The 27,426-nt window shown below is 40.8% G+C and overlaps 1 protein-coding gene across 1 annotated transcript in view; it reads left to right on the forward strand.

The window, feature by feature from the left end:
- Positions 1–27,426, forward strand: part of LOC111266894 (somatostatin receptor type 2) — a 66,685-nt gene that overhangs the window by 27,775 nt on the left and 11,484 nt on the right. The window contains exons 3-4 of the mRNA XM_022844778.2: positions 7,419–7,644; positions 13,151–13,314. Of these exons, the coding sequence (XP_022700513.1) occupies positions 7,419–7,644; positions 13,151–13,314 (390 nt within the window). The remainder of the gene's footprint in view (positions 1–7,418; positions 7,645–13,150; positions 13,315–27,426) is intronic.

Below are 27,426 nucleotides of genomic sequence, written 5' to 3' on the forward strand. Positions count from 1 at the left end.
TGCTTTTTTGTGTTTGCGTAGATCAGAACGTTTTTGACAAATATACACCATTTCTTGCCCCCCGAAGTTGTTCTTCTTATCGACCGTCATTGTCAAATGGTAGGCTTAGAGCATATGGCAGATAGTAGTTTGAGACGGTCATACAACTGACATATTTATCTAGTTAAATGTAACTTATAGAACACAAACTTGTCTATTAGGCGAAATACGACTGGGCTCTTGCCAATAGCAGGACCTTGCATATGCGCATGAACATACGTACAAATTGAGTAAACAGAAGAAAAAACAGGGCAAAAATTTTTAAAAATATTCGTAACTGATAATGCTCAAGTTACCAAGAGTTACAGCAAACATAAACATCGGTGAAATACACAATGCGCCGATTGTGTATCTTTGTGGGTCAAACACTTGTTTATATATTGGATAAAAACAATTTCTCTGTTTGGATGTTGGACGGAAAGCAAGCGTTCTATGATAATCAGCAGATTGCTTCCGTTCATATTAACCTTTAACGTGACCGGACCCACCCTCCAGAAAAACTTTGTTGCGTCTTTAATTAAAAAAAAAAAGAAATATTATTACGCAGAAGTTACAATCCTGAAGTACGCAGAAGTTATGCTTGTCCGTAGAAAAATTCCATTACGACAATAATCTACAAAGAACCCCATAGAATTTTTATATAGACTATCTTGGGGTAATTTCAGATGCGCGGGCCACGCCATTAAAAATTTCATTCAAAATGTTTCAGTTTACACGCATAATACATCGAGCCCATGTTCCTTATTTTTCGATTTTAGAATTACATCATTGAGGACCAGAATAAACTTTTTCACTTGGTAAGAAAGGATTTTATCATTATCTTGCATTTCATGCACCACTTGTATTTTTATTTTCTGTTTCGGTTGCTCGAATCCAATGATCAGTTTGATAACAAACGTCATCTACTCTATTCCTGCCACATCGTCGGCTTCACACGTCGTTGCTGATTGGGAAGTAAGCACCGTTCCGCTACTCCATTCCAACCTGTTGTTAATTTGCGATGTCACCAGGCCTCTCCGAGAAGCAACGGTATGCCATTAACTGGTCCCACCTGGGCGGCTGCCAGCCTGGCTTATTCGATAGTCGCATGTACGTAGACAATAACAGTACAATGATTCGATATAGGCATCATGGGTATATGGCTGGTCAGTGTTGTAGCTATGGCTGTCTGTGTGCGTTCCTGCTGCTGGTGCTGCTGTTGCTGCTATTTCCTGGAAACCGCTAGAACGGAAACCGGACGTGCTTCAAGACGATGATAACTCTACTGCCTGTTGTTGCCGGTAGAGGCAAGGAAAGTAAGTTTTTCGTCGGTAGCCGTGACGGCCACTGCGTTGGTCGCGGCCGATGGATCTCGCGGCTGACTTGGCTATAAAGGTAAAGTGGAATCAGACGGGGGTAGTTGTCTCTAGTTCTTAGTATTCTTTCTCCAGTTTGTTCATTGCCAAACTCTGTGGCGAATGGGAGTTAGAATTGGAGCGTGGGGTTAGGGGCACGACAGCTCAGGGTAAGCAAGGCTAGTAGAATGAAGGAATAGACAAGAAAGGTTGATGGCGAAGAAAGCAGGTTACAGTATCCGACAGGGGTAGGAGCAGATTGAGACAGAGACAAGGAGCGGGTAAGACAGATAGACGACCAATACCCGATGAGGTTCTCGCTTTTCTGGCTTCACTTTCTTTCTCTCTCTGAACTGCAGATGGATGGGAGTAACTGAACGAAGCATACGAGACAGAAGAATGGGAAGAACCAACGAATTAGCAACACCAGTCGAAGCAGCAGATAGGAACAGCAGAAGGCAGGAAAGCAAACAAGCAAGGGAATTTTGCTTCCTTGAGACTCCCTTACTCAGTTTACGATGAAAAGAAATCGCATGAATGTACTCTCTTTCGTCGGATCAGAAGGATTCTATAATGGGGGAAACAACAGGGGTACGGGGACAGCAGGTCATGAACTTGTTTCCAAGACTAGCCTCGTCCCCGTGGCGATCAGTAGCGAGTTTGGTGGGCGGCTAGGAGATTGCCTGAACCCTTTTCTTCCCTTTCCCCCGCCTATCTCGTTTGTTTGCTTTGCCGTGTTATTACCAACTGTGGCCGTGGTCCACAATGACAACAACGTCCTCTACTAATGTTAGTGTTAGACATGTTAGACAGCGTAAGACCAATTGGTGAGGCCAATACGTAAGACCAAATAAACCCATAAGGCCTCATTAAGGGAGTGTAACAGGCACAAGAATTCTATAAACTGGTAAACTTACGTTACTTTACTATTGACTTGTATATTGACCAGACAATGTAGTTGAGATATTTGTTATGAAAAACTGAATCTGCGTTGGTGCCTTGAGTAGTTTCTGATTTACCACTAAACTATTATTGTGCTCTTTCCCTATCGTTATGTTTAACGGTATCAGAAAAATAATTTTTTCGGTCAATTATACCTGTTCCTAAGGTACCATAATACTGTTATAGAATAGAGGTAGAGCATAGATAGCGTAGAATACTACTATTTATATATATAGTAAGAACTAGAATTTCGAAATTGATAAAAACCGCTTATAGAAATAGGACAAGTTGCTTTGATTAACGGTTACAATTAAACATCTGCTGGGCCATGTTTTTTTCCATAATACGTTTAAATTATTTATTGTGCTTAGATTAATCACCGATACTGGCAATCCTTTGATAAAACGCGTCTTGGACATCTTATCCAACGAGATTGAGAAGTTCTTAAACTTTCTTATTGCAAAAGAAGTTGCAAAACTTACAAACTTCTGAATTAGCGATAATTATCAACCGTTCAGAGATATATTTTTGAATGGAGCGGGCATTTAGCATGCCTAGCGTCCCTGTTGGATATAAGACTCTGTCTGAAAAGTATTAAATTTACCGCGACACGTATACAGAAACGAAATATAACATTAAATAAAAACAAATTTGATATGCCAGTGGATAAAACACGCATTTGTGTTTTTTTAGCTACAGATTTATTACCCTACTTTTAGGATTGGCAGCTACTCAAAGATTGCTCAGTGGAAGAAACGTGTCCGTTGTAGGCGATTGCGTGCGCAGCACCCCCATATACACCTGGATACGTAACAAGATATAGGTAGAGCCTTTTTTGCCGGTTGCTATGCAGGGCTCTATTATGGGCGTCAAGAGTTAGCCATTCCGAAATGGAGAAGCTGACGCCGAGGGCGCTTGCCTGATCTACTATTGTTTTGGAGTAAGCAATGTTACTACCGATTGAACCCTTAGTGGAACGATTTGACAGACAGCTATCTCCGCCCAGATCGCATTATGACGTAATATACGACTGTTATATGAATGACCTTAGGATATAAATCTATCATCATGGCCAGATGCTGTCATAAACAAGCTAGCGTGTTCTTCCAGCGAATATTGCTACATAGCTAGTGAGTGCAATTAGAGCGATTTGTTTAATCTGGTATCCTCCAACGTTTAGTAATGTTGGAGGTGGCACCCTCCAACATTACTAGACGTAAAGCAATCGTTTCCAGATGAAGTGTCAAATACGTCGTATAATATTTTTATTATTATTTATATTATATTTTTCTATAATATACCATCTAGCCGAATATACTTCAGGCTTAGGAAGGCCCAAACAAATACCTAGTATCACTCGCTAAACAGGTCTCAGATTGCACATCGCTCAGTCTAGTGCAAATTTTCCATAGGCTTTTCCATAGAATAATAAACACATAAGTTAAACATATTTTAGCCTTCTCGAGGTTTCCCTGACTGCCGGATAAATTAATTAAGCTCGTGCTATAATATGCAGTTAACTCATATGAGTTAATTACACCCCATCGTGCCTCAACAAAAAGTTACCATATTTCCACAGCTGTTTTTTATCATATCAGTTCGTAAACCGTTAGTATCGTGACCACTGAACCTGAGTGTACGCCAGTCGCGTTCTTAATCTCCATTACAAATCCTACGGTAGCTGGGTGCAATGTTAGTTGTCTATTACAGCATATGGTGCACAGCACATACTTCGGTGGCTGGTGCGTGCCGCAGAAGCCCAGAGGACAAGGAGGACCTCAGAGGAATAAAGATTAACATGCGAGTTGTGACTGGGTCTCTGGGCAATTCGTTCATCCCAAAATGTCGCTTCATTATAAAGAACCAAAGCGTTTTTACAATTGATTGGAACTTTGTTTACCTAGCTTTACTTATCCCATGCTTTCATCAGACAGTACGAAAAAAACGTGAGGTCACGTTAATGATAATTCTAATGCTGGCAATGAAAACAGCAGAGAGACTCAACGAAGAAGAATGCAATACGGGGTCGATGAGGCCACAGGCAGCGCGCTGTGGGTGCCCTCTACTGCGGTTGGGGGGACCTTCATTTTGAAAGTTAGCTTCATCATCAGGGATGTGCCCTTTGGGAGTCATTGGTTTGCAGCTTCATTGGTTATGGTGGTACTAACATCCCAGATGTATTTTTACGTTCGGTATTCGGTTGAGAGCTCTCAACAACGACAATGATGGAGTTTGCTAGCAGCTGGGGGAAGGGATGCACGTCAAGGCTTCTAGATATACACAGGAGCACATCAGCAGCACGTCACTTAGTGCGATCGGCGACATTAATGCGAAAACGTTTTCCTATATAGCTAGACTACCGATTTGCGTTGGCTGAAGGCTGAAGAATTATACAGAACATTGGGTTTGTATTATTGCCAACGCAGAGGAACAAGAACAACTAAGCAGCTTCGATGGTATTCGGGTCATTCGTATGTAGTACACTCAGCGACTTTGACCGTTCTAATGATTACATCACTTAGCTGCGAAAAGTCAGCGCTTTTAAGCCTATGTATATACCTGTCCAGAAGACTTGATTGTTCTAGCCACAGGCGGCATCCTAGCGTGCCAAAAAAAACATAAGATGCACCTAGAATAAATATCATATACAGTAATCCGCTTTCGGAAGAACTCGTCATGCTTTTTGTTACATATTGTTTTAAGATTTGATCTACACTAGTCAATCACGATTCCTTGCACGGGGATGTCGGTTACACAGAAAATTCTGCACAGAATTTACAGATAATTTTGCCAATGCTGATCTAACTTCATCAGTGAATTGATGACTCTGAACAATTTAAGACCGGCCAAATTGTATCTACCAGATTGCGCAGATGCTAACGTTAATGCTTACGCAGGTTCACCTGTTTGCAGCTGCCCATACGCTACTTGGAACGTGCCCTTGATGCTCATGCGTGTACAGATTATATGAAACTCGAATGTGAAATAAAAAAAAATGGATTTTCCATGAGTTACGTCAATACCAGTCGTTAGACTAGAGCTCCACCAGATTTAGCAGCCCCGGGCGACGATGTCGTACTATCACGAAATGATATGTTTGACGGATTCAATTATTGTTACCTCAATAATGACACAGATCACATATTGTGTTACCTTATGACATTTGGGCAATTAACAAATGGGGCATTTTGATATTTTCGTATTAAATTCGTAGACACAGTATGATATGGATCTAATATATGACAGATCATTGAAGCAACAAGTTTAATTGTTGGCAGTAGGAATGGTACGGCAATGTGTCTAAGACCTAATTTATAACGAGACAGGTTACGGCTGGTAGTAAAAAGTTTAGTTAACTAGCTGGCTTTTACAGCCCCTTACTATCGCAAGCATATGTATTACCTAACGGTAAAATTAGCCCGCTATGCGTATCGCATGGCCTCCTCGGCTTGAACTCGCAGGTTCGCAGCGGTTAAAGTTTATTCTCCGTAGCCGAATTTGCCTCGTCTGTGTCTCTTACCGTTCCTCCAGCTCAACGATTTAGACATTTCGTAGATGAATTAGAGTAAGCCACATGCCCCACTACCAAGAAGACCTGTACGATGGATTCATGGGAAAATCAACGCTAAACATTCCATATACATATCCAGAATACATTACGTTATTTAGTTTCATATGCTAACCCATTGCTAGACCCAACTTCGCGCACATAGCTATTGTAAAAGTGTAAATACCTTGAATATAATAGATAGAATTTGTATTTGTCGCTAAATGTGTAATTAGAGCGCCCCGTGAAGCATCTGTGAAGTATCTGGACCCTGGGTTAAGTATACATATTACTTTGCAGACTAAGGTGAGTTTCATTCAAGTTAGAAGGTGTATTCTCTTTTCAGGGGCATTACTTAGTTTCGATCACCTAAAACTCAGCTTTCTAACACAAAGGATCAAGGATCTATACGGCTATCTGTGATTTGCATCGGAAATGCGCAATCTCCAAGTGCGCTGACATGTCATATGCTTATTTAATAACAACATTGATTAAACATTAGCCAAAAAATGACTGTTCCTAAGAGCTACCGAAGATTTTTTTGGCCTTTGCCAGAAACGATTGCCCCATTGATTAATGTTGAAATTTCTACGAACGCCACTTGCATCGAACACAATCGGATTTATGCCTATTTAGTGTATATCAGTTGTTTTTATGACTCATGTAAACTCGGTTACAACGATTCAAATCGGCGTACAAACACCGTTACTGCAATCGTTTGCGGAAACAGTGCTTTGCAAGCCCGGGCTTATGAGAGTGATATACGTGCCAGCCGCGTCCAGACTGAGACACCGTCACACAGCGTAACGCCAAAAGTGAATTATGAGTAAAAATCGTATCTTAACAGATTATATATTACATACGAGCAGAAGGGTAAGGCGTTTAATCGTTAGCAGTAGGTTTTACGGTTGCGGTCGGCCGCCGGAAGTATGTCGGTGCTTGTTCTACTCTCTGTCATCGAATATATTTGTGCTGCTTTAAGGCCTAGCATGTACCGTGTGTGGATGGTGGTTAGATCAGAGTTCGTGAACGTGAGTTTTTAACTTAACGGTAGAATGAATGTACTTCCGCCTGCGCCCCTAGAAGCTGCCCTTACCCCTGTATAGCGGGGCGCACTTATGCACCCCGTTTCAGTCAGCTAGTTCGGCCGAAAACGTGCCGTCATGGTATGCGACATCATTGAAAAGAACCTGAATCAAGTGACGAAACTCTTTTTTTCTTATACCATGCCGATATCAAACAATACAGCTATTCATAATGTGTACTGAAAGGTAAAACTTGACAATTTAATACAAGTAGAACGCATTTCATACGCTGCTCGCAAGCTTTCGGCTCCAAACTAGTGTAGACTAGGGCATGCGATAGAGATTTACCTTTACAAGCTAAAGGAAGACTTCAAGGAGGGATGTGCAACGATGAAAGACGTATTTCTTCAGTATTATAATGGTAGCGTCAAGTATGGGTGTTAGTTGCCACAGTTAATTTCCCACAGGATACCACTCAGCCACATTACTGAATTAATCATCATTAATTGAAAATGTTCGATCTGATTTCAGATTTACATGACGACAACATCAATCAACCAGTTCACATCGTCACTTCTGCTTACGGTGATGTCTGCGGATCGTTATATAGCCGTTTGTCATCCGATTTCATCGCCGAGGTATCGGACGCCATTCATCGCTAAATTCGTTTGTCTCACTGCGTGGACGGTGTCTGCCCTACTCATGGTCCCCGTGTATCTTTACGCTACTGCATTCGACATACCTAAAGAAAGCACCGGTCAGTACATTTAAGTTAATTGATTCCTTCTGTGACGCTAATCTGGTTGCCCCATAAACGAACTCACGAACACATAAGATCATCTAAGTTAGAAATTCGACGCGGGTTTCGTGGTGGAAACTAGCCGTCTGGAACAACGTTCGGCGGCCATATCGGATGTTTTGTTTAATCTATGTACGAAATGTATAGAATTGTACTGCTCGCCTAACATGTGCGTCTTAGCTAGATGAGTACGATTGACTATGCTGAAATTTTTCACTCATTGGCAATCAAGGTAGTCGTTCTGCCTATGATTGGAAACTGGGTTCTAATGAAATACCCTTGGTGAAATGATTCCTTGAGTTTATTTCTGTCGTGCGCTTAAATTTTGCTGGATGCAAGCTAAACGTAGATGTGTGAGTAGTATTAGATTAAGGATTCTCAATCAATGCATCGACAGTCGATGCAGATCCCGTCATTACTAGGAGTGGGCTTTTAAGCCCACTCCTAGTGTGACGGGCTCACTTCTAGGGTAAACTTAGCGTAGACAGAACCAGTCACGGAATTCTGCTATTACATCACTATTCTTTCCTTTGAACTACATCACTGTTTCCGTTAGGTAAGCCGGAAGCCACAGAGGTATCGTTTAACACTCCCTCGATGCAGTAATTGTCTCGTCAACTGAGGTGACATGTCTATTAAAAGAATGCGTCTAACAATAATAGTTTTACATAACGCTATTTTGTTAGTTGCGTAATTTTCTATGTAAGTGACTCTTTTCGCCGCTGATTACAACAGCCGCAACCTTGAACTGTGGGTCCAAATAGTCGATAGCGAAAACGAATGTCCTAAGGCAAAGGACAACTAAGAGCTATAACTAGGACAGCGAGGCATCAAAACTGCAGAAGCGGATCCCTACGCCGGAGTGCTTGGAAGGGCCACTAGAAAGGCCGTTTCTCGGTCAATGCACCGATGCGCGAGTGACGTCTAGTTCATTGGATAGCTTTGCTCATGGACCAAACAGGAAATCGGCCACCGCAGAAAATGACTAGAAAGGGGAACAGCGATCGCACACTACGATCCGTCTGATGGTCGACACAAATTAGGAGACCCTCCAATGGAGTTTCTTCACCCGGTCAGTCTTTTTGTGAGGCATCCCACGACACATGCACCTGTCACTATTGTTCTCTGTAAAAGTCTTCACTTCTCACCCCAGCGTGCGTTTTCTACCTCCATCAGTTATGCACGTTGGTCGGTTTCTATTAATTTTGTCACATAAGAAGAGTAAATTCCGGCAAATGCATTAAAAATATATGTAGTCTTGTATTGTTAATGGAAACACTAGTTGTGTTAGCTATTTTTATGTACAGCCGCTTGTTTTCCGTTTTCGTGTCACGCTACAATACCGAGCGAAACAGCAGGTTGTAGCCCCTCCTGTCAGCGCAACGTGCTGCCGTGTCTCCATCCAATAGTTACAATATATCGTTTAACATACATTTAATGCGCGGCGTAAAGCAGGCCAAAAGAAAAGCAGGGGTCTTAGGTGAGAGAGGCTCTGGAAATATGGGTCGTCCGCATGTCGAGCCGATGGTTGTAGGGGAAGTCCGGCAACCGACTTCTCGTTGTTGGGGGATTTCGTCCACTATATTCATCATTGTATGGCCGAAGTTGGCAGCGGTAGCAGGCGCGTTCCGCCACGTCAGCTACTACACCATGCTCAGAAAGACGGTAGCAGAAGTTCCTGCTGCGGCGCTTGGCCAGTCTTTACTTTACCCGCTTTCTAGGTGGTGTCCTATTTTGCTCCTTTTCCCCATTGTCTATCTAAGAAGCCTGACTCCTCACGCCCCTGATTTCTTCATCAATTGTCTATCCATTTACTGAACAGCTTTCCGCATCGAGTTCGCCGTCCGCCCCAGTTCGCATGACTTAGACTACATTACTTTTTCTCCTCGGCTACCTATTTCTTCAAGTTCGTTTTCGTTGGTCGGCCACAACCCTTCGTCTTGTGTACCCAGAACGCTATCGCTCAACTCGATCGTTAGATCGCTGCCTGTTCACTACTCGATAAATAGCTGCAGTCGCTGTAATGGTCAGGTATCGTAGCCTGTTTCATCGGATCGCTTGTCTACCTATCCACATACATGGACGCACATTCACGTTTTATTAGACAACCCGTCCTGAGTCTGAAGTCTATAGTTTATATGGCTGCATCTAAATACCCGTTTAGTCACAACGGCGAACTAAGAAACAGACCAAACGTCACAGCTTAGCTGTAAGAGGAGTTATTGGGCCCTGTGCAAATATACGAAGGCTTCAAGACGTTGTGCGGGACATTAGACTTGGGGTTTGCAAGGAAAGTTACTCGCGATGGATAGACTAGCGGTTGCTCCATGCCGTCGATTGGCATGATGTCGGATCGACAATTATCCATCCATCCATCTAACTGTGATTCTCATTACTCGTGACGCACCTAGGAGTTAAGTTGACTAAAAGTCTAGCCGTTCATTTCTATGCTACGGATTTAATGAACGGATATTAAAGTTACTTAGTTCCATCCATATCTCGACAGTGGAGTGGTGGGCATCTTTGATGTTGAGAGCAGGTCTTCTGCTTCATTATGGATAACATGATTATAGAGTCCATAGGCATAGAAAGAACGTGGCCATACAGAAGCACCTATTTGAATAGCTGGGCATACAACGCTACATTGAATCTGCAACAGCTGAAACTATGCAAATGTATGTATCGCTCGGAGCACTTTACATCTGTAGATACCGCAAGGCCTGATTAGTCGGCCTTAGAAGAAAAAAAAATTAGGTAAATGCGGCAACGTAACTGGGTTCGAAGAACAAGATAAACTAATTTTATTGGGGAGTTAACATGTAGAGCAATTGTTGAGACGGTCCTGCTTCTTTACTGCTAGAGATCTAATAGGCGGCATTGGAGCAGATCGTGATGTACGATCTTGTGTATGATCACGTATTGCGTGCGCAGTGAATTATGTTCTCTCTAAACAAAAGTACTCATTAATTCGGTACCGCCGAGTCGGGTCAACAGAACACGTATTCTTTAACCATGTCTCGCCGTGACCTAATGACAAATACAGGCCTTTCGGATCCAGATATGCGTACGTGGGGCAAAGCACTCAAACCATCTAAGATGAAATGAACAAGTAGGGAACGTCGGAGACCGAAGTAGCATTCATTACATATATAATCATATATTATTCAAGATAATCCTCTATTGGTTGTGCTGAGTACTAGAAGTATTTATATATTATATTAGTGTTATATTTGCCTTTTTTTTTTTGTACAGCTAATTTGATGCTGAATGGTAAGAGTTTTCTTTTGTAGCAACTAAATTAAAATCTGTTTATAAATAGCGTAAGTGTTAAGTGAATTCATGCCAGTCCATAGACCTTTGGGATCCGGCTAGAACATGGACTACAAGGTTTTTTTTTGCTGACCATCAGGTAGCTCCATGTTTATCTCTGATTTTTTTCACGTAAACGCGGCTTCGTGATGGAGAAGACGTGACTATAAAAACGATATGCTCCGAATGTCAATTAGGAAAAAGATTTCCTCATTGGATTAATTTTTTAACAATGCAAAATGTGAAAATTATTATGAACTATTTTTTTAAATTATTTTATATTACAATAATTTTTCAATCAAGAAGACGAATAAAAGTTTTCCGTAAATGTCAATTTGTTGTCGTTGCTTACCTGCTTACCTACTTACGTACTGCAATCTACAGGGAAGTTTACATCAGTTTTACTTTGAGATAGCAGAAAAATCGCACGAGGTCTTAAAATGAATAAGTTATCGTAGCAAAGGGACAGCGAAATAAAGGCACGAGATAGTTTATGCATGAATATGAAACATTTCCCGCACAGTGATAAGATGTCTAGGACGCTGCAGTGTTTAAGTATTTGAACGAGAAAAGCATTTTACCTGAAGTAAGCTAGCGGGACCACCACCGCACCGCGATCAAATCCCTAAAACAGCGCAATCGACCAACCCAGTATCGGAATGAAATTATTCACACAATTGGGTCTGTTTATCGAAACAATGCGATACAAAAATCGAACAAAGAACGGTGATGGGTAGTAAGCAGAAGTGCAACAGTATAAAACGGTTGGTGCAGTACGGTCAAAGAACATTCGCAGTTAGTTCGGGCTCCGAATTCGGCTCAGTATGCAGAAAAACTTGCTGTTTGCGGTCTTTTTCTCATCGCTTCCTTCGGTCATAGACGCAATAGATTCTAGAATAAGAGAACACCCCTCTACTCTAACGGGCTCACGTTTCCAACCTTTCAAGCGTCACCTTCTGCCGAATCCAACCGTGGCGGAAGTAGTGCAGACGTACATGACCTACATACATCGGATAGCAATAGCAAAAGGCGACAAAGACGACGGCCCTAAAGCTGACCTCGCGGACGCTCGCTTTGTCCTACGCATTATCAGAGGCGCTTAGAAGACCAGGCGAGCCCAGAAAGAAAGCACTTGCTTTCTTCAAAGCCACGTCGAAGTGAGAAAACAAACGAGAAAAAAAAGAAAGTCGACACGTGGAAAGATGCGACTATGTCAGACAAAAGAAGGCCGGGAATAATATGACACAGGAGTCAGATTAGCGTACAGGCGAGGAAGCCAGGCCTCCAAAAGTGGTTTCACAGGAAAAAAAATTGTGCTTAGGGCTCGGTGACAGTGAAGCCAACAAGAGACGCACTGAGAACGTGCCATAATAAGACTAGGGCGATAATGGGAAAGACAGTGGGTATCAAACGTATAAATAAATAGCATGATGTATATTACACTTGCTCGAATAGCGAGTTAAGAGATATACCTTCTGTCTACGAAAGTAGCTCCAATGGAACAATCTCACATTTTCTAGTTAACCCAAAGATTTCTGGGTAGTGAGATAATGTTATTGATTGATGAATTATATCTTCATTATGTAACAGAAATGTTTTAGTCATCCTCTGTAAAGTGTGCATAGGTGTGTGTCGCCGATGCTAGATACCTAAACTGCCATAATCAGCGCAGAATTTAATCTTGTTGTTTGCTACAGAAGAGAAGCCTACATTAAGAGTTAATATGATTCACCGCTAATTGGAACGATAGCGGACCTCTAGGTTGTGATGACCTCGACCTTGAGAAGTTGGGATGAGCGACGCCGGCAAAATCGGTATATCGATATACCCAATCGTCAACCGGCTGTGCAACTATATTTTTTTGTAACACATGTATATGTAGTTTCTCAAAAAAGACTCACAAAAATTCGCTAGATGGAAACAGTGACGAAAAGTAAGCTCGTCTTAGGAAATAATCTGAACATTTATTGACAGATTATGGGCTTACGACCAGTTTGCGGCTCAATGCAGCTAATTTTTGTCCGTGGCGCCATCACATATGGGTTGTGACTTTTCTCGATGACAATTTATACTCTATTTGAGTCGATTTCCAAGTAAATAACATTATTTATAAATACCCTATTAAGGTTTGTTACTTGTATGCTGTTTTTATTAGATGGCTCGGTATCGTCGCGGAAAGTTTGCAACATATACTGGATGGACACCCCTTCTTTAACGGGTCAGACGGCGTTTACCTTGTATTCGTTTTTTCTCGGATTCGCTATCCCGCTGGTTCTCATACTTGTCTTCTATTTTCTCGTAATCTTCAAACTCAGCAAGGTAAGTAAACCTTGAAGCAAATTTAAAGAAATTTTGAGATTATTACTTCTTTTGAAGTTATTGAGCATTCTCGATCCGCGTTTTTTCCTTAAATATATGCGGGATCTTCTGAAACAGAACGTACACTACCTCATGTAGAATTTTCCTAGGTATTGTTTGATCCAACCTAGTTTATTGATCACTTACGTATTTTCAGAAGCTAGGTAACCCGCTTTGATTTCTAGGTACAATAGTAATATTTGTCAATTTTTTTAAACGACAACGATATGCAAATAAGCCCTAAGGTACTGCTTCTCTCATGCACGCTTTGTTCCTGCAGCATTTCTAGGGAACAGTCGTAGAGTCATTTAAAACGAATCTAAAATATTTTCCTAAGTCGTGCTTGCGTTCATCAAATACATCACAGACGTCTGTATTGAGTACAGTATGACTGATGGCGAAAACCAGGGTAGAAGCAAAACTTTTTTTCTCTTAGCGTGGAGCTCGTTACCGTTACTGGTCTTTTCTTTAATATCTAGTCCGTCGGCTATATTTGCTTTGCGGCGAGCCTTGTTTCATTCTTGCCGTACTACCGACCAATACTCAATTGAACCATTGGCTCGAGACTGGAGCAAAAGAAAATGGAGTGTCTAAGGTGGATTTAATACTGGGGAGTCCATCGGGGAGGAAGTTAAACGGACGTCCAGAATGGTATAGCGTGTACATCGAGATGGTCTGCACGTGCTCTGTACCCTAATGTGTACACTAATGTGCATGAAGCCCACAGCAGCAGTATGCTGTGGAAGTGGCAGAAATTGTGCATGGACTCCACCCCATCCGGTCTATAAAATCAAACTCTCCAGTCAACTTCAGTGGCTCGTTCGGTCAAAATCCAATGTTGGATCGTTCACCCTAGCCTCTTTTTCTATTCCCTGACGTCCGTTCTCCCACAACTAGGGGGCCAGAACACGGGTCGGCACACGCCGGTCCATCCGTACCTGATGTCACCTATCGCTTCACTGCTCAAAACTTAAACCACAAAGTGCATCTAATTGGTCATTTTAGTTTGCTTTTTAATAGCTTTTAGGTATATGTAGATATATGTGGAATATGGGTACACGCGCCTGGTTCGGGCATTGACATTCTTTGGTATAGAAACAGTACTAGGCACTGTGAAACTTATTTTCAATAAGGAAATAAAAACAAATAGGTTAGATAACATTACATATACGTTCTATACAGCTAGTCCAAGCTGTGGCTTTGACTTGTTTAAGCGGACAATCCTGTGTTTTCAATAGTACAACGCGGGCAGGTTAATCCTATAATATCTCGGGCAAGCAATATCCCCAAACAAGTCGTCGAGAAGTAGTTGCTTTATCAGGCCGAACGCTCCCTTCAGTATTAATTGGCGGCAGCCGTCTATGGAGGCTGCACATAAACAGAAATACAATAAAAAAAACAACTTATCACTCATGGACAGTAGGCGTGTTTGCCAATCCGTTCGGGGGCGGGTAGTACCTATCATGGCGAATGCCCTTCGATATCGATGCTGAGTATTAGGAATATCAAAAAGTACATATCTCGAACGTGACTGCCTCCTGCTTTCTCGGAAGAAGTAAAAGTTCAGTAAGAAAATGTGTTGTACTTCATCATAACTTACTTTTGCCAGATTCGAGCTAAATTCTTACGCTTGCTAGAGGCGCAGATGGTCTTTTAGCGATACAATCGTATTCTGTCAGAAATACAAATGTATTTCTATCTTTTCTGTAACAGTTTTAAGTAAATATATTGCCTTTATCCACTAAAATACTTAACGTTAAATGCAGACTACTAGTTATTCTTGAATAAAAATGCATATGGCGTAAAGCTATACTAATGAAGCATATTTGAAACAAATATTATACATTGTCAGTTGAATACTTTCTGTTACACTTCGGGTCTACTCAAAAAGTGCTGCTTTACATAATATTAATGCTACTACGACATAATATTCAGCAGAGTCCATTCAATGTACACCTAACCGGATTCGGGGATCGAAATATTAATGGGGTTTGTTAGACAAAGGCCATGCGTGGGCAAATTGGATATGTCGAAGTTGGTGGGCTTGGCAGCTGGCAACTACGTGTCGGCACAACCGGAGTTCGCATTTCTCGTAAATGAATCAACGCCCCCGGCGAGAAGTTCCCGTACAGGTCTCATCCACACTGGTGCCAATCGAAAACTCTCTAGGGAACTCGGCTATCAATACGAATAGGCGGGTATATCCGAAACCATATTCACCAGAGCCCACAATATCACTCCGCCCCAATTCAGCCAAGTTGTGAAATCTGCATTGGCGAAACCCAATACACCGCACATCGCGGTAACAGTAACAAAGTAATGGCGCTTCATTATGATTCGTAACATACTCTATGTATATTTTATGATAATGTGATGATGCACCTTGTGGGACGGAATAACGTAATAGCGAGCCGGTTTGCGTCCACTCACTGAAACAACAAGAAAAGGTGACTTGCACAAATAGGGCATATATTTCATCTAAGTGGCAAAATTGTTGTAACAAGTGGGGTAAGGCTTTTTGCGAAGTAGGCTTTCTTTTTTGTCGGTAGGTATGCTTGTGCAATTGTGTGTAACCCTCCAAGGTGATTCGTTTGTATTTTCGGCTAACATCAGGATGTCGTCATATGCAGATATAACTTCGAGTTGCAGTGATATAACGTATTGATACTTGAATGTTTTTGGAAAAACAACGATCTAATAAAACAAAAATCGATCGATTTGTGTCTCTGTGTCAGCTTGGCAAATGTGTATTTGACTACTAATGTTAGAGGCGCGTTGTGGGGTGGTCCGAACGCATGTGCATAGCAGATCTTTTTCGTTTCGTAATGGCTGGGAAACAGCCGTCTGTCTGATGGAATGGCTAACAGCTACGCCACCGGAAAAATAAAGCCAATCAATCCGTGGAGGGGAACAAGTCATCGTGGAATACAACGAGGAAATACTTAAGAACTAACAAGAAATAGCTCGGTATGTTTCAAAAGCTCATGGTGCACTGAACGCTGCTTCAGTAATAGCTGGTTTGTAAAGCTGACAATGAATTAAGAATGCTGATATTTGCGCAATGTGAACATATCTCACTTCGATGTGTCAAACAAAAAACGGACGTTCTACCGTTCAACTGAAAGAAACGTCACAGAAATAGCCCCCACGGCCTGCTTCAAAGTGTATCCCTTTTTGATTGCCATAGCGAAACATCAGGACCGCAGATGACTATGTACACGTTTTACAAAGCCACAGGAGTAATACACGTCTTGATTCATATTTAGAGTATGCTTTTATATTAGTGCGTAACATTAGGTGAAATCGCTCTGTCTGGATTAGCGCATTTCACCTTCAGATTCTTGGAGGTATCAGCCAACTTTTTTCCTTAGTATCATTTGGTATTGTCAGTCTAGTCTGGTCGTTAATACTAATGCCCTAAAAATGTTTTCTCAAAGCTAAAACTAAGGCCGAAACATAATACGACACACCTAGACATGGGTCCACGCTGGGACCAGTCTAGTCTAGCGGTGTAGCTTAAGTTAGTTAACTAATAAAAACTAACTTATAAAACGGGTCCGAAGCAAACGCATGCGGTTTAGGTTTGTGATGAGCTCAGACACCGCTAGGTGGGGAACATTTCAGTAAAGGGGCAATCCGTACAAAGATATCCGAAATAAGTTTTGCCTTTATTTTAATGCCTGCATTTTAAATGGCATGCAAAGCGTACGGAGCAAGCAGTCAGACTCTGTTTTTTGCAGAGTGCAATTCTTATCAAGCTGTACATTCAGGTCGGAACATTTCAGTGATTCGAACCTAGACTAAGCTTGCCACCGATTGGATTGACTGTTTTTTGGCTCTTTGTGTCTTACTCAACTGGAAGATATCATCAAGGACTAGTGGCGAAAACCAGTTTGGTCGTTAGATACTTAGGCAGACTAACTTAGCTCTGTCACCGGCAAGCACGAATACCATCACTCGATTTACGCCTCTAAAGCCATAGACCTATATTTATCACTGTGTTTATATTCCTTATATATTGCCACACTTAAGCGATTCAGGTTGAGGAGGCAAAGCGTAAATTCCGTCTATTCATTTTATCAACCCTAAGTCGTTTTTGCACCTAACAAACATAAATTCACTTTTGATTTTTAGTGTCCCGATCATTTTTCAAATATTACAGCTTAGGATACGGATCAAGCGTTCGTTAAATATATTGATAATTATTTAAGCTAACAAATACTAACGTTATATACTAGACGACCGAAAAAAAAACGGACCGATCTGCCAGTGTTTATGGATTCAACAGCATAAGCAAAAGATAAACAGTTCATCAAAGATAAATTTTGCATCAGTTTTAACACGGCGAACGCAACGCTAAAGCGACAAAACTTAATGAGTTGACAGAAGATCGATCCGTAGGAAGTGCTAGGGCCCCAGCTACCACCGCAAAGCAATCTGTAAAAAAACCTTTGTTCCTTTATCAATATAGATAAGCCCAACAAACTTCATCTACCCACTTCGTTTCGTACATTTAGCTGCCTGACCCGAATGCTGAATTAAAGTTTTAATCTAAAACTAAAAAAAAAAAATAAAACTAAGCATCTTAGTTAGCTTAGTTAGGCTGATACGATCCATATTCGTATTTGGTTGTGATGTTTTTAGCACTATTTCTGTTTAGACGTTGATTTTTGATGCTCTATCTTCGTCTCCGATTTGGGGAAACACTGGCCCTAGTCTTGGGGCAATCCGTAACCATCGTTCGAATGACCTAGACAGAACTCCTTACATCACATTCTATTGGGCTCTACCGCGCCGCATATGAACGGGCCCAAGCGAAACCGAAGGCCTGTAGCTCCAAGAAGTTTTGTCGAGAGATCTATCTATGGCTATCTATGCTCGATGCTTTCGCGGTAAAACTATTCTTCCAACTTCTTCTATAGCAACGTATCTTTGGCTTGTCAGTTTTTACAAATAGAAATGGTGCTCGTTCTAACATTAACACAAAGTATGACGAGGACCATTGGCGGCTAAATCAAAAGTAGGTTTCGATAAACTAGCAATTTTAGCAGAACCTTCCCGCTCCTTTCGGCAAACGCCCACTTGGAACTATCCAGCCAAAGCAAAATGGTTGCCCTCATCCCTAAAAAACTTTCAAAGGTGTAACTATTTAGCTCGAGTTTCACAAACGCGCTCTTCTTAACCCTATATCATGTGCTGTTCACCGAGATCCTGCAGGCGTAACTTAGAATGATGGCTCGAAAAACGCTTCCAGCAGTGAAAGTAAAATCACCAGGCGTTACAACTATCTCCTGAGCTTTTCTTACCCGGAATTGAACCTAATGGACGTCAAGTCATTGAAAGTCACTTAGCACGTATGCATCTCTGTGCATGTTCGTACCTATAAAACACCATTCCTCTAACTATTTTCGCATGTTTCTTTAACCCCTATATACATGAAGTACGCAGCAGCTGTCAACTAGTAGAAAAGAGAAAGAATTCTCTCTCCGTCAACTAAATATCGAAGATACCAATAATTCTGTATTCGCTAAAAGTTAAACTATTGTAGTCCTGTATAAAATGGATTTTTTCGCTATTGGCGTTCGGTTTTTACTACGTTTTAAGTTTCTCGGAATGTTTTTTTAATGTTTAATGCGTCACAGCATCAACTGATTGTGAAACCGTTTAGTGGGTTTCCTAGATTGCGTGACCTGGTTGTCTCATCTCTAATTTATGCTGCCCTCTTGATTATTTCTTGTTTGGCGATGTTACTTTTGCCCTCAAGAGGTAGACAAGCACAAGTCTTATTCACTGCAATCCGCCTAACAGCCGACTACGTCGTTTTAATCAACCTCAGCCCGCTGGTCCACGTCAAACCCTACTTCAATTTAACGCTCATTGAGGTCACCAATAAATCTTCTTTATCCTTACGTCTGATATGTTCCCATCGAGCCAGCTTCGCAATAAGTGTATCATTGTTGTAAATTGAAGTGGTTTTATCCTTTCTATTATTTTGGATTCATACACTGATGGAGAAGAGAAAAAAGGCTAAATCACATGCAGTCTTTCTACGTAATCCAGCGAAAATAAAACATTTGACTGAGTAATTAATTAGCCCCGATGAGGATGATGTAATTGTGTTTAGAAGTTGAATGTTTGGCTGAATCGATGCTTTATACGATTTTCAAATAGATGAAACGTTTGACGATTTGCCTCGCAAATACTGCCTGATGACAATGCTTACTCAGTAGAGCTAAATTTTGCAATAAAACCGCAGGCATGGATAAATACAAGCTACGTAGCGAGGTCTATATCCATTATTTTCGCTAGAACCGGCTAGGGTTAGAAATGAGTTCGAATGTAATCTCATAGCTTTTTATGAAAATTTTTAAAGGTTTCTGGGTTGACATCCTTTAGGACGGTAAACGTACAAAAGCCAAGCCGCTTCATACATGGCATAATCCTAGGTATAGGCTATTTGTATTTATCTGTTTCCTTCAAATCTTGATAACACATAGCAAAATGACGCAGGTGCAGGGAAAGTAGTGGCGTTGTGAATTTTTAAGAAAGGGGCTCTTGTTGATTTTCTAAGCACTACAGAAATGGCCAGCCATAAAATTTCTATTTCTAATATGACCGTAAGCGTACATGAACGCATCCGCGCCTGAAAAATGGGATTATACTTACTCGTGCGGGCAAAAGTATTTACGGCGTCTACAGTATGCAAGCATGTTTCGCATTACTTCAAAGACAAGGGCATATCACACAACAGCAAGCTGACTATATAAGACGTATATTTAGGTCGGCGGCATCTTTAACAACCTCTTGTTGCAATAAGCCTACTTGTACGGCATCCGAAGTTCCTTGATTTGAAGTGAAACGTATTGATAATAATATAAGTTTTGCTAATTGCAATGTACGTTTCTCCCTGAATGGATGAAGGATTGCTACATTGAAGTTTTATGACTGTGTACTTGAGTTAACCATTAGTTTCTATGAATGTTGTAATTGTTTAAATGGGTGGCACGTATCCGTAAGAATTTTTCCGTAAGAGTCCGTAATCAGATTTTCAGCGAAGGCGAGGTGGATCATCGTATGCATAACAGATAGGATCCATAGGAGAAAATGTAGCCTCAAAAATGGTCAAAAATGATTACATTACAAAAAATGTATTTTTTTTATTTATAACTTTTTACAGCTTTGACGAAGGTTATTGAAAACAAAAGCGCAAACTATGTTTTACGTTTAGTATCATAAGTCATGATTTTTATATCGTGGAACAGGGGCTATTACTCAGCCCAATAGACTCTTACTATCGATATTAGCTTTGATAACGACCTTTCGTTTCGCCCTGGTATTTGTTGTCTTTATACTATAGAACACTTATACTTAGGGCACTTCAACTTGGTACATGATCACGTCATTGATTTTTCTGCTGCAGTGAACTGTTATTAAAAACGATGTCTTTAGTCTTATAAGTAATGATAAAAAATACAAAATGATGCCCGTATCTGCACGTATATGAATACGTGCAGATACGTGCAGGTACGACTTGCAGTAAAAAAAATTCGAGGTATTTTCAAAAATATGTAAACCAAATAAAGGCCCTCTGCTTATGGCTAACGATCAAAAAAACAAAACAGATTTGTAGCATAAGCTAATTGGTTCGTTGTGCAAAGAACTCCAATGTCTGTAGTTTCGTTGTTTTAAACCTGAGTGAATCATTAACCAATCAACCATTAAAAGACTAAAATTTGGTGGAGGTTAGACAAAGGTAAAATCAACAGTAATTCCTGTTGTATACTTCATATGTACGACAAGCGGTGGAGCATATGATATAGCGCAGAAATGAGTGAACGACACGTTCCCTTTAGAGAAGAAATTAAGCAACGATCAATGAGGCTCTAAGGAGGTACGATGCACAAAATAGAAAGCTAGTGAAGGACCAGGACAGACTAGAGCAACGAAAAGCCGCACGAAATAAATAAGATAGGTGTTATCGTAATGGGGTTCACAGTGCTCGAAATTAAGGCGAAAGACATTTCTGTCCGTGAATAAATTTGTGAGAACTAAATGCGTCTAAATAAAATGTTATATTACTAAGGCTTTAAGATGATGTGCCTCAGCGGTAAGATGCAAGGTTGCCAAATTGCTAAGACATTGAAAAGTATACAGCTGGTTGTATGCTGTCAAAAATAAATTTTTATGGTACACACAAACACGTAAACACATGTTGAAGACAACTTGCAACAAAAAATACACCGTTTGTGTAGACGAGTTTTTTTGGTTGTGAGCTACTCCCAATTAGATCGGTGCCGATATGAACTTTTCAGTGTTTGCTATGGATGGTATACAACAAGTAGTAATAACTGATAGGTGTTGTTTCATGCCTATGATAAATAACATGCACGCAAGTACGGTGCAAAGACCTGAGAAATGATCAACTTAGCGTTATAAGAATAGGCGTTTACAAGGATCTCTTAGCCTAAGAAGGTCTGCGACGCGAAAATGTACCCCACGTTTTTACCTAAATACGTAATCAGAAAGTTTCGTAATCTTGCCCCGTTAATTAACAGCGGCCTGAGAGACAACGTTTGATTAGTACGGATCATGAATAATACGGATGATTCTGCTATAGCTTATTAGCGATATCAGTAGTGACTTAGTTCCGTGCAAAGAGAACTTAAATAGTTACTATACCCAAAAGTACTCACTTTTTTGCTGAGTTTGCGTTGCAATGTGCCCTTGCAAAGATCGCTTTTCAGCAGACAAACGAGACCGATTTAGGTGAATTTATCTATACGTTATATAACTTTATATAACGTAAGGTACATGAGAAATGGAAGGAATGTTCTTAGAATACGCATCCATGCAGAGATCTAAATTCGTGCACGCAATATCAACAGAAGATCATTAAATGACACTTAAATAACGTCCAATATATACCATAGAACATTGTTCGAATCTACGTCAGGCAGATTAAGACAGGACGTTAGTGGTTTTGTAATAGAGTATTATATATGCCTGGTTTATTTTGCCAAAGCAGGAAGATATTGTCAGGATAACTTACTCATGCGCGTTGGAGAATGGTTTCGCAGCTAGAAACCAATCACTAGCTACAACATTGGTTTAATTCTTAAAAATTTTATGTTTTTTTTTTTTTTATTTATGTTACGTTTCCGTCGGCGACCAGCATTGGTTTTATGTCATACATCCACTGTCTCATAGTTACATAGTCTCATAGTTTTGTGAGTCTTTTGATCGATAAAAAACTGCTACCAAGATGAATAAAAAATTAAAAAAAACGTGGCTGAAAAAGGAAACAAAGGCCTGCGGATTGGCATGGATCCAATAGAGTATACAGGGCACTGCACTATTATAACACTCCGGAATAACTTATTCGTGTAATATATTAGTAATGATGAATTTACATGGCTGGTCGGATCCGAAATACGCTTTAATCGCGCAAGCTATGTAAAGATGATCCGTAATTCGAATACCCGGCTTGACACTACTATAACTACATGCCGTGAAAAAAATTCACGTATGAAGTTCCATTGAAACGTCTCGAGTCACTTTAAATAGAAGATAACTTAATCTAACGTAAGCTGTGAAAATCCTTTAGAAAAGTCGGATACTCCGAACGAAAAAAATGTATTTGCACTCTGAATTTTATTTAGCAGAGGTACTAGCATGTATAATCGACTGTACATGTCGCGGGACAAGGCGATTTGTCTGATTCTCGCATAAGCGTTTTAAAGATTGGTCATCTTACGAAAACAGAGCTCACGTCAAAAAATCATATATCATAAAAAATCTTTAATGTACCTCTTAAGAAACGTCAAGCTTTGATGATACACATGAGGACACATAGGGGCACAAAATGCCTATGTGTCCTCATGTGTAGATCGGAGCCATGATCACTCAAGTTGTACCTACATCCAATAAATGCTACACGAATATACCTGGTTTGCTTATGCAACAGCCAAACTTATATTCAGTTTTGCAAATCTAGTTGTTTGTCCGTGTGCACACGCCTGCGTCGGAGGCATCGAAAATACCTGAAAGGCGCAAAAATGGAGGTTTATGGAACTTCATTTTAAAAGATTTGCCAGATAGAATAGGATATTCTACATTGGAGCCAGCTAGCCAGCTTCGCAAATTATTTACATTTGAATCTGCGATATTTTCATGGGGGCATAAGCGATGGGAGGTGTCATTCCAAAAAACCAATATCAACGTAACGTGAGCGCATCCACAGCTAAGGCTGTCTATTGTCAACTGGGGTAGAATAGTACTGGGCAGCTTGAGAGATTTTATTAAGCGTTGACAATGCAATTTGCTAATGTATCTGCTTATGTTGCGTTAAATTGTAAAAAAGAGTCGTTGTAAAAATATACAAAATAGAAGTCTTCATTCTATTCTGCACTGTCAGAGTAAATGGTGACACAACTTAAGGTGCTACTAAAACCACCGATCATTGCCTACTTCATTTTTTTGTTATATGCATATAATATACGAAAAATTATCCTTATAGTACATACTATAACAGCTAGAATATTTGAGGAGACATACCTTTACGCGAGAAAGAAAAGCCTTTCGTTACTTATTATTATTAGTTATATGTTACCATGAAAAATTGGTTTGTTATAACTTTTTCACGCAATAGCTAACGCGACCCACAGTAGAGGACAATGGATGACCCAAAATCAAGTTCTAAGTTAATGACATAAGTGGGTTGTTATCATCAACACCTTCGCCCAAAGCCTTGCGGAAGATCAAATAGCTTCTGGCCTATTTTATGTATGACCTGCTCGATGTGCTACTGCAGCGTTAATTGTTGTCTACCAACAATTACGTCCAATTGGCCATTATTCCTTCCCTCTGATAGAAGCAGGGAGCACAGTAGCGACAAGGGCAAAATCATATTTCGCTGATAACTTGCTTCCAAGTATACAGCCGCCGCATTCATATTCTAGAACAAGGAACGATTAAGAATGGGTTATTACTTTGCAATAAATGCAAACGGCCGGATGGGCTGGATATACGGTTTGCTGCAAAAGTTTGAACAAGTACCGAGCGAACTACTTATCAACCCAGCATAAGTTGACACTTAATACAATTTCAAAGCAAGGGCGATTTCTTATCAGGGCATAAGCGTAATCATAATGTGATTTTCTTTTTTATCTTAAGAAACAGTCAAAAGCTCTGTCTGGTCTCACTGATTGATCACAGATCAATGGTCTGTAAGTTTCAATTTAAAAAATTCAATTGAAGTTTTTATTCACAATAAAAACTTAAATTGAAATTTTTTCCAAATTTTGCAGCTCTCTATGAAGCCTAAATCTAGTACGTTGTTGCTTACGGAGAACATTATTAATCGTTTGAGTGTTAAATTGGCAGAAAACCAAGAAGTGTTTTCGTGATGATCTTATTAATAGTGCTTACTCAGATAAGACTGAAAGCTGCTAGGAAACATCTCATTTATTTACTTATGTTACTGGACGGTGGAAAACACATCACGTGGCTGTGCTACGAAAGCCATCTTCAGCGGACTTTCTCAAACCCTTAATACAGGCACCTAACGCCTTCACTGTTTGGTTCGTATGAACAGACTGTAAACGACTACCTGAGTCTATCTGCATGAGCTCTTAAATTGAACTATCTTTTAGCGATTCTTGCTTCCAAGGTCCCGTTTTCCGTTTGGCCTAGTTTGCGTCTATTTAAACATCGTCAACTCTTTGTCCCTCAACGCGAAATCTACTAATCTTAATCTCACTTTGAGGTCGCCGCTGCATTGTTCAATTGCTCAAGTTAATCAGGACAACGACCCACGAAGGCCAAGTTCCGTGTCCCTCCCTTTATCGTCCTCCCTATCCATCGTCGCCAGAAAAAGTTTGCCTCTTAAATGCGCGCTTTCTTGTAGTGAAAGGCCACCTCACACACGTGCACAGGCAAGGTTTTTGTCGGTCGGGGTAATACAGCATTTGCCTGCAATAACGGCATGCCTGGCCTGGATGAAGGTACTCGAGACGCCCACTAGTGCTCTGATGATACGACGCTTCTCCTGCCATGCCCTTTGACGCCCTAAGCTACTCTAGGATGCAACGAGGAAGGCGGAATGCGTCTCTGCCTTTATATGGCATCTTGCCGATGTGGCGGTCACTGCTCCTCTGAATCCGTCTGGGTCTTCGTTGATTACCCCCCTGGTCGCACTAACGGTACTTTCCCCAAAACCAGTAAGACACTTGACAAAGCCGACCATACGACGACCTCAATCAGGCGTTCGCACCGCCGCCAACGGTGGCCAGAAAAGTGGCAAAGCAGAAAGCTGTCTTTATGCGCGCTCGGTGGGCCCTTTGCGGATCGAGTCAGTCGGCGGCATTAGCGGACTCTGATCCGAGGTCTGACCGAGCTCGTCCCACGTTTCCCCCTTTATCAAATCAGCTTTCGCAAGGGTGCCTTTGTCCTCGCGGCTACCTCAGGGAAGCTTTCGAGTGGCTTCCATATTTAGCAACTGCTATATCTAGACCATCCCATGAAATCGCAAGGCCATAACCACAAATGCAAGGATTGGTCATATACAAACACATGGTCGCTCGACGAAGGTGGCTCGATGCCCGTCGATCGATTCCACTACCTCCAGTTTCGGTCGGACTGTATGCTGATGTCGCTCAATTAGTTGTGTTCGTGGACAGAAAACTGATAATGAGGCCAGAAGGAACGTACGTAAACGCGAAAACGGTAATCGAATTCATTGAAATGAATACTATCAATGCTAATATAGATTTATCTATTTAATTTGCTTGTTCCTAACGATCAGAGCTGTTAATTGACAAATGGCATAAGAACACGCTTTTCGTACACCGTTTAGTTGTAAAGTGTTTATTCGTATTAAACTTAGTGAGACGTTGTATCTATATAGCGCACCATTGCCGCAATGGCTTTTTGTACGATGATTGCTTGCAGAATTCTTCATCCTCGTTTTCTAGTTCCAGCGCTTAAAATCACATTCATCACCTAGACATGTCTTTGACAGGTTGTTCTCGGAGCTTGTTAAGTCAAAAAAAAGGTCATAGAATTAATTTAGTAAGGTGCAGCGTTTTCGGCAACTGTCATTTGTCCATGAAGAGAAGGACCACATACAATAATGACGTCATTGCTCAAGAAATTTTTACCACATCTACTAATTTCATAGCACTAGCAGTCCTGAATAAACAAGGAAACTCGACTGTTCTCTACATTGATTCCATCTCGTCTATCGCGTTTTCTAGAAATATTATGACTGAAGTGACAAACGCAGTTTACAGAAAAAACGTGACAAATTGGTGGGCTTAACATACAGACCTTCAGAGTTCAGGCAAAACGAACGCAAAGACGACTCAAAAGCTGTTGGAGACATGTTCTCATTTATACCCAATACATCAGCGATGTTTTTCCTGCCGTAGGTTGAGACAAAAACCATTCAATTCACAGGGTCGACATCCGCGACGGAACCAACACAACTTTCACATAACAACCTTTCTAGAAAGGAACAATTCAGGTCGCACGACGATATTTCTTCCGTCGTTCAATCTGATACCATACAATACCAAGAATCGTATTATATATTAGTGTAACATTGGCATCGTCGTTTGGTGTTTATTTTAACGAAAATAATAAATCGGTTGGATCCTATCGGCGGTACGGAGTAAAATCCCACATCATCGAATATGTCAACATTTTCCCGTAGGTGGGCCTGAGCGAACACAATACATGTGGATCATGTTAAAATACGAATTTGTCTTCTCATTTCAAATTAATTTATCTTGTTACACTACGGTTGAATTTCGAAAGAGCACCTGAATGATCAGAAAAAAGATTTCTACACCACGACAGCAACGAAGCAAATGCAATGCCCCCCCAAAAGAGCTCAATCTTTCACTTCGTTGTAACCTATTGACAGCTTCCAGATACCGGTAAAGAGAAGAGTTTGTGTTATTAGGCGGTGTCCGTATATGAACCCAACTTAATAGGCCAAAATAGGTTAGCTTGAAAACACGCACCTATTCTTTAGAAAAGCTAGGACTACCATATATTTGTATCCATCTCTAT

This window comes from Varroa jacobsoni, unplaced genomic scaffold (genome assembly GCF_002532875.2).
Source record: "Varroa jacobsoni isolate VJ856 unplaced genomic scaffold, vjacob_1.0 scaffold_11, whole genome shotgun sequence".
Classification (NCBI taxonomy): Eukaryota; Metazoa; Arthropoda; class Arachnida; order Mesostigmata; family Varroidae; genus Varroa; species Varroa jacobsoni.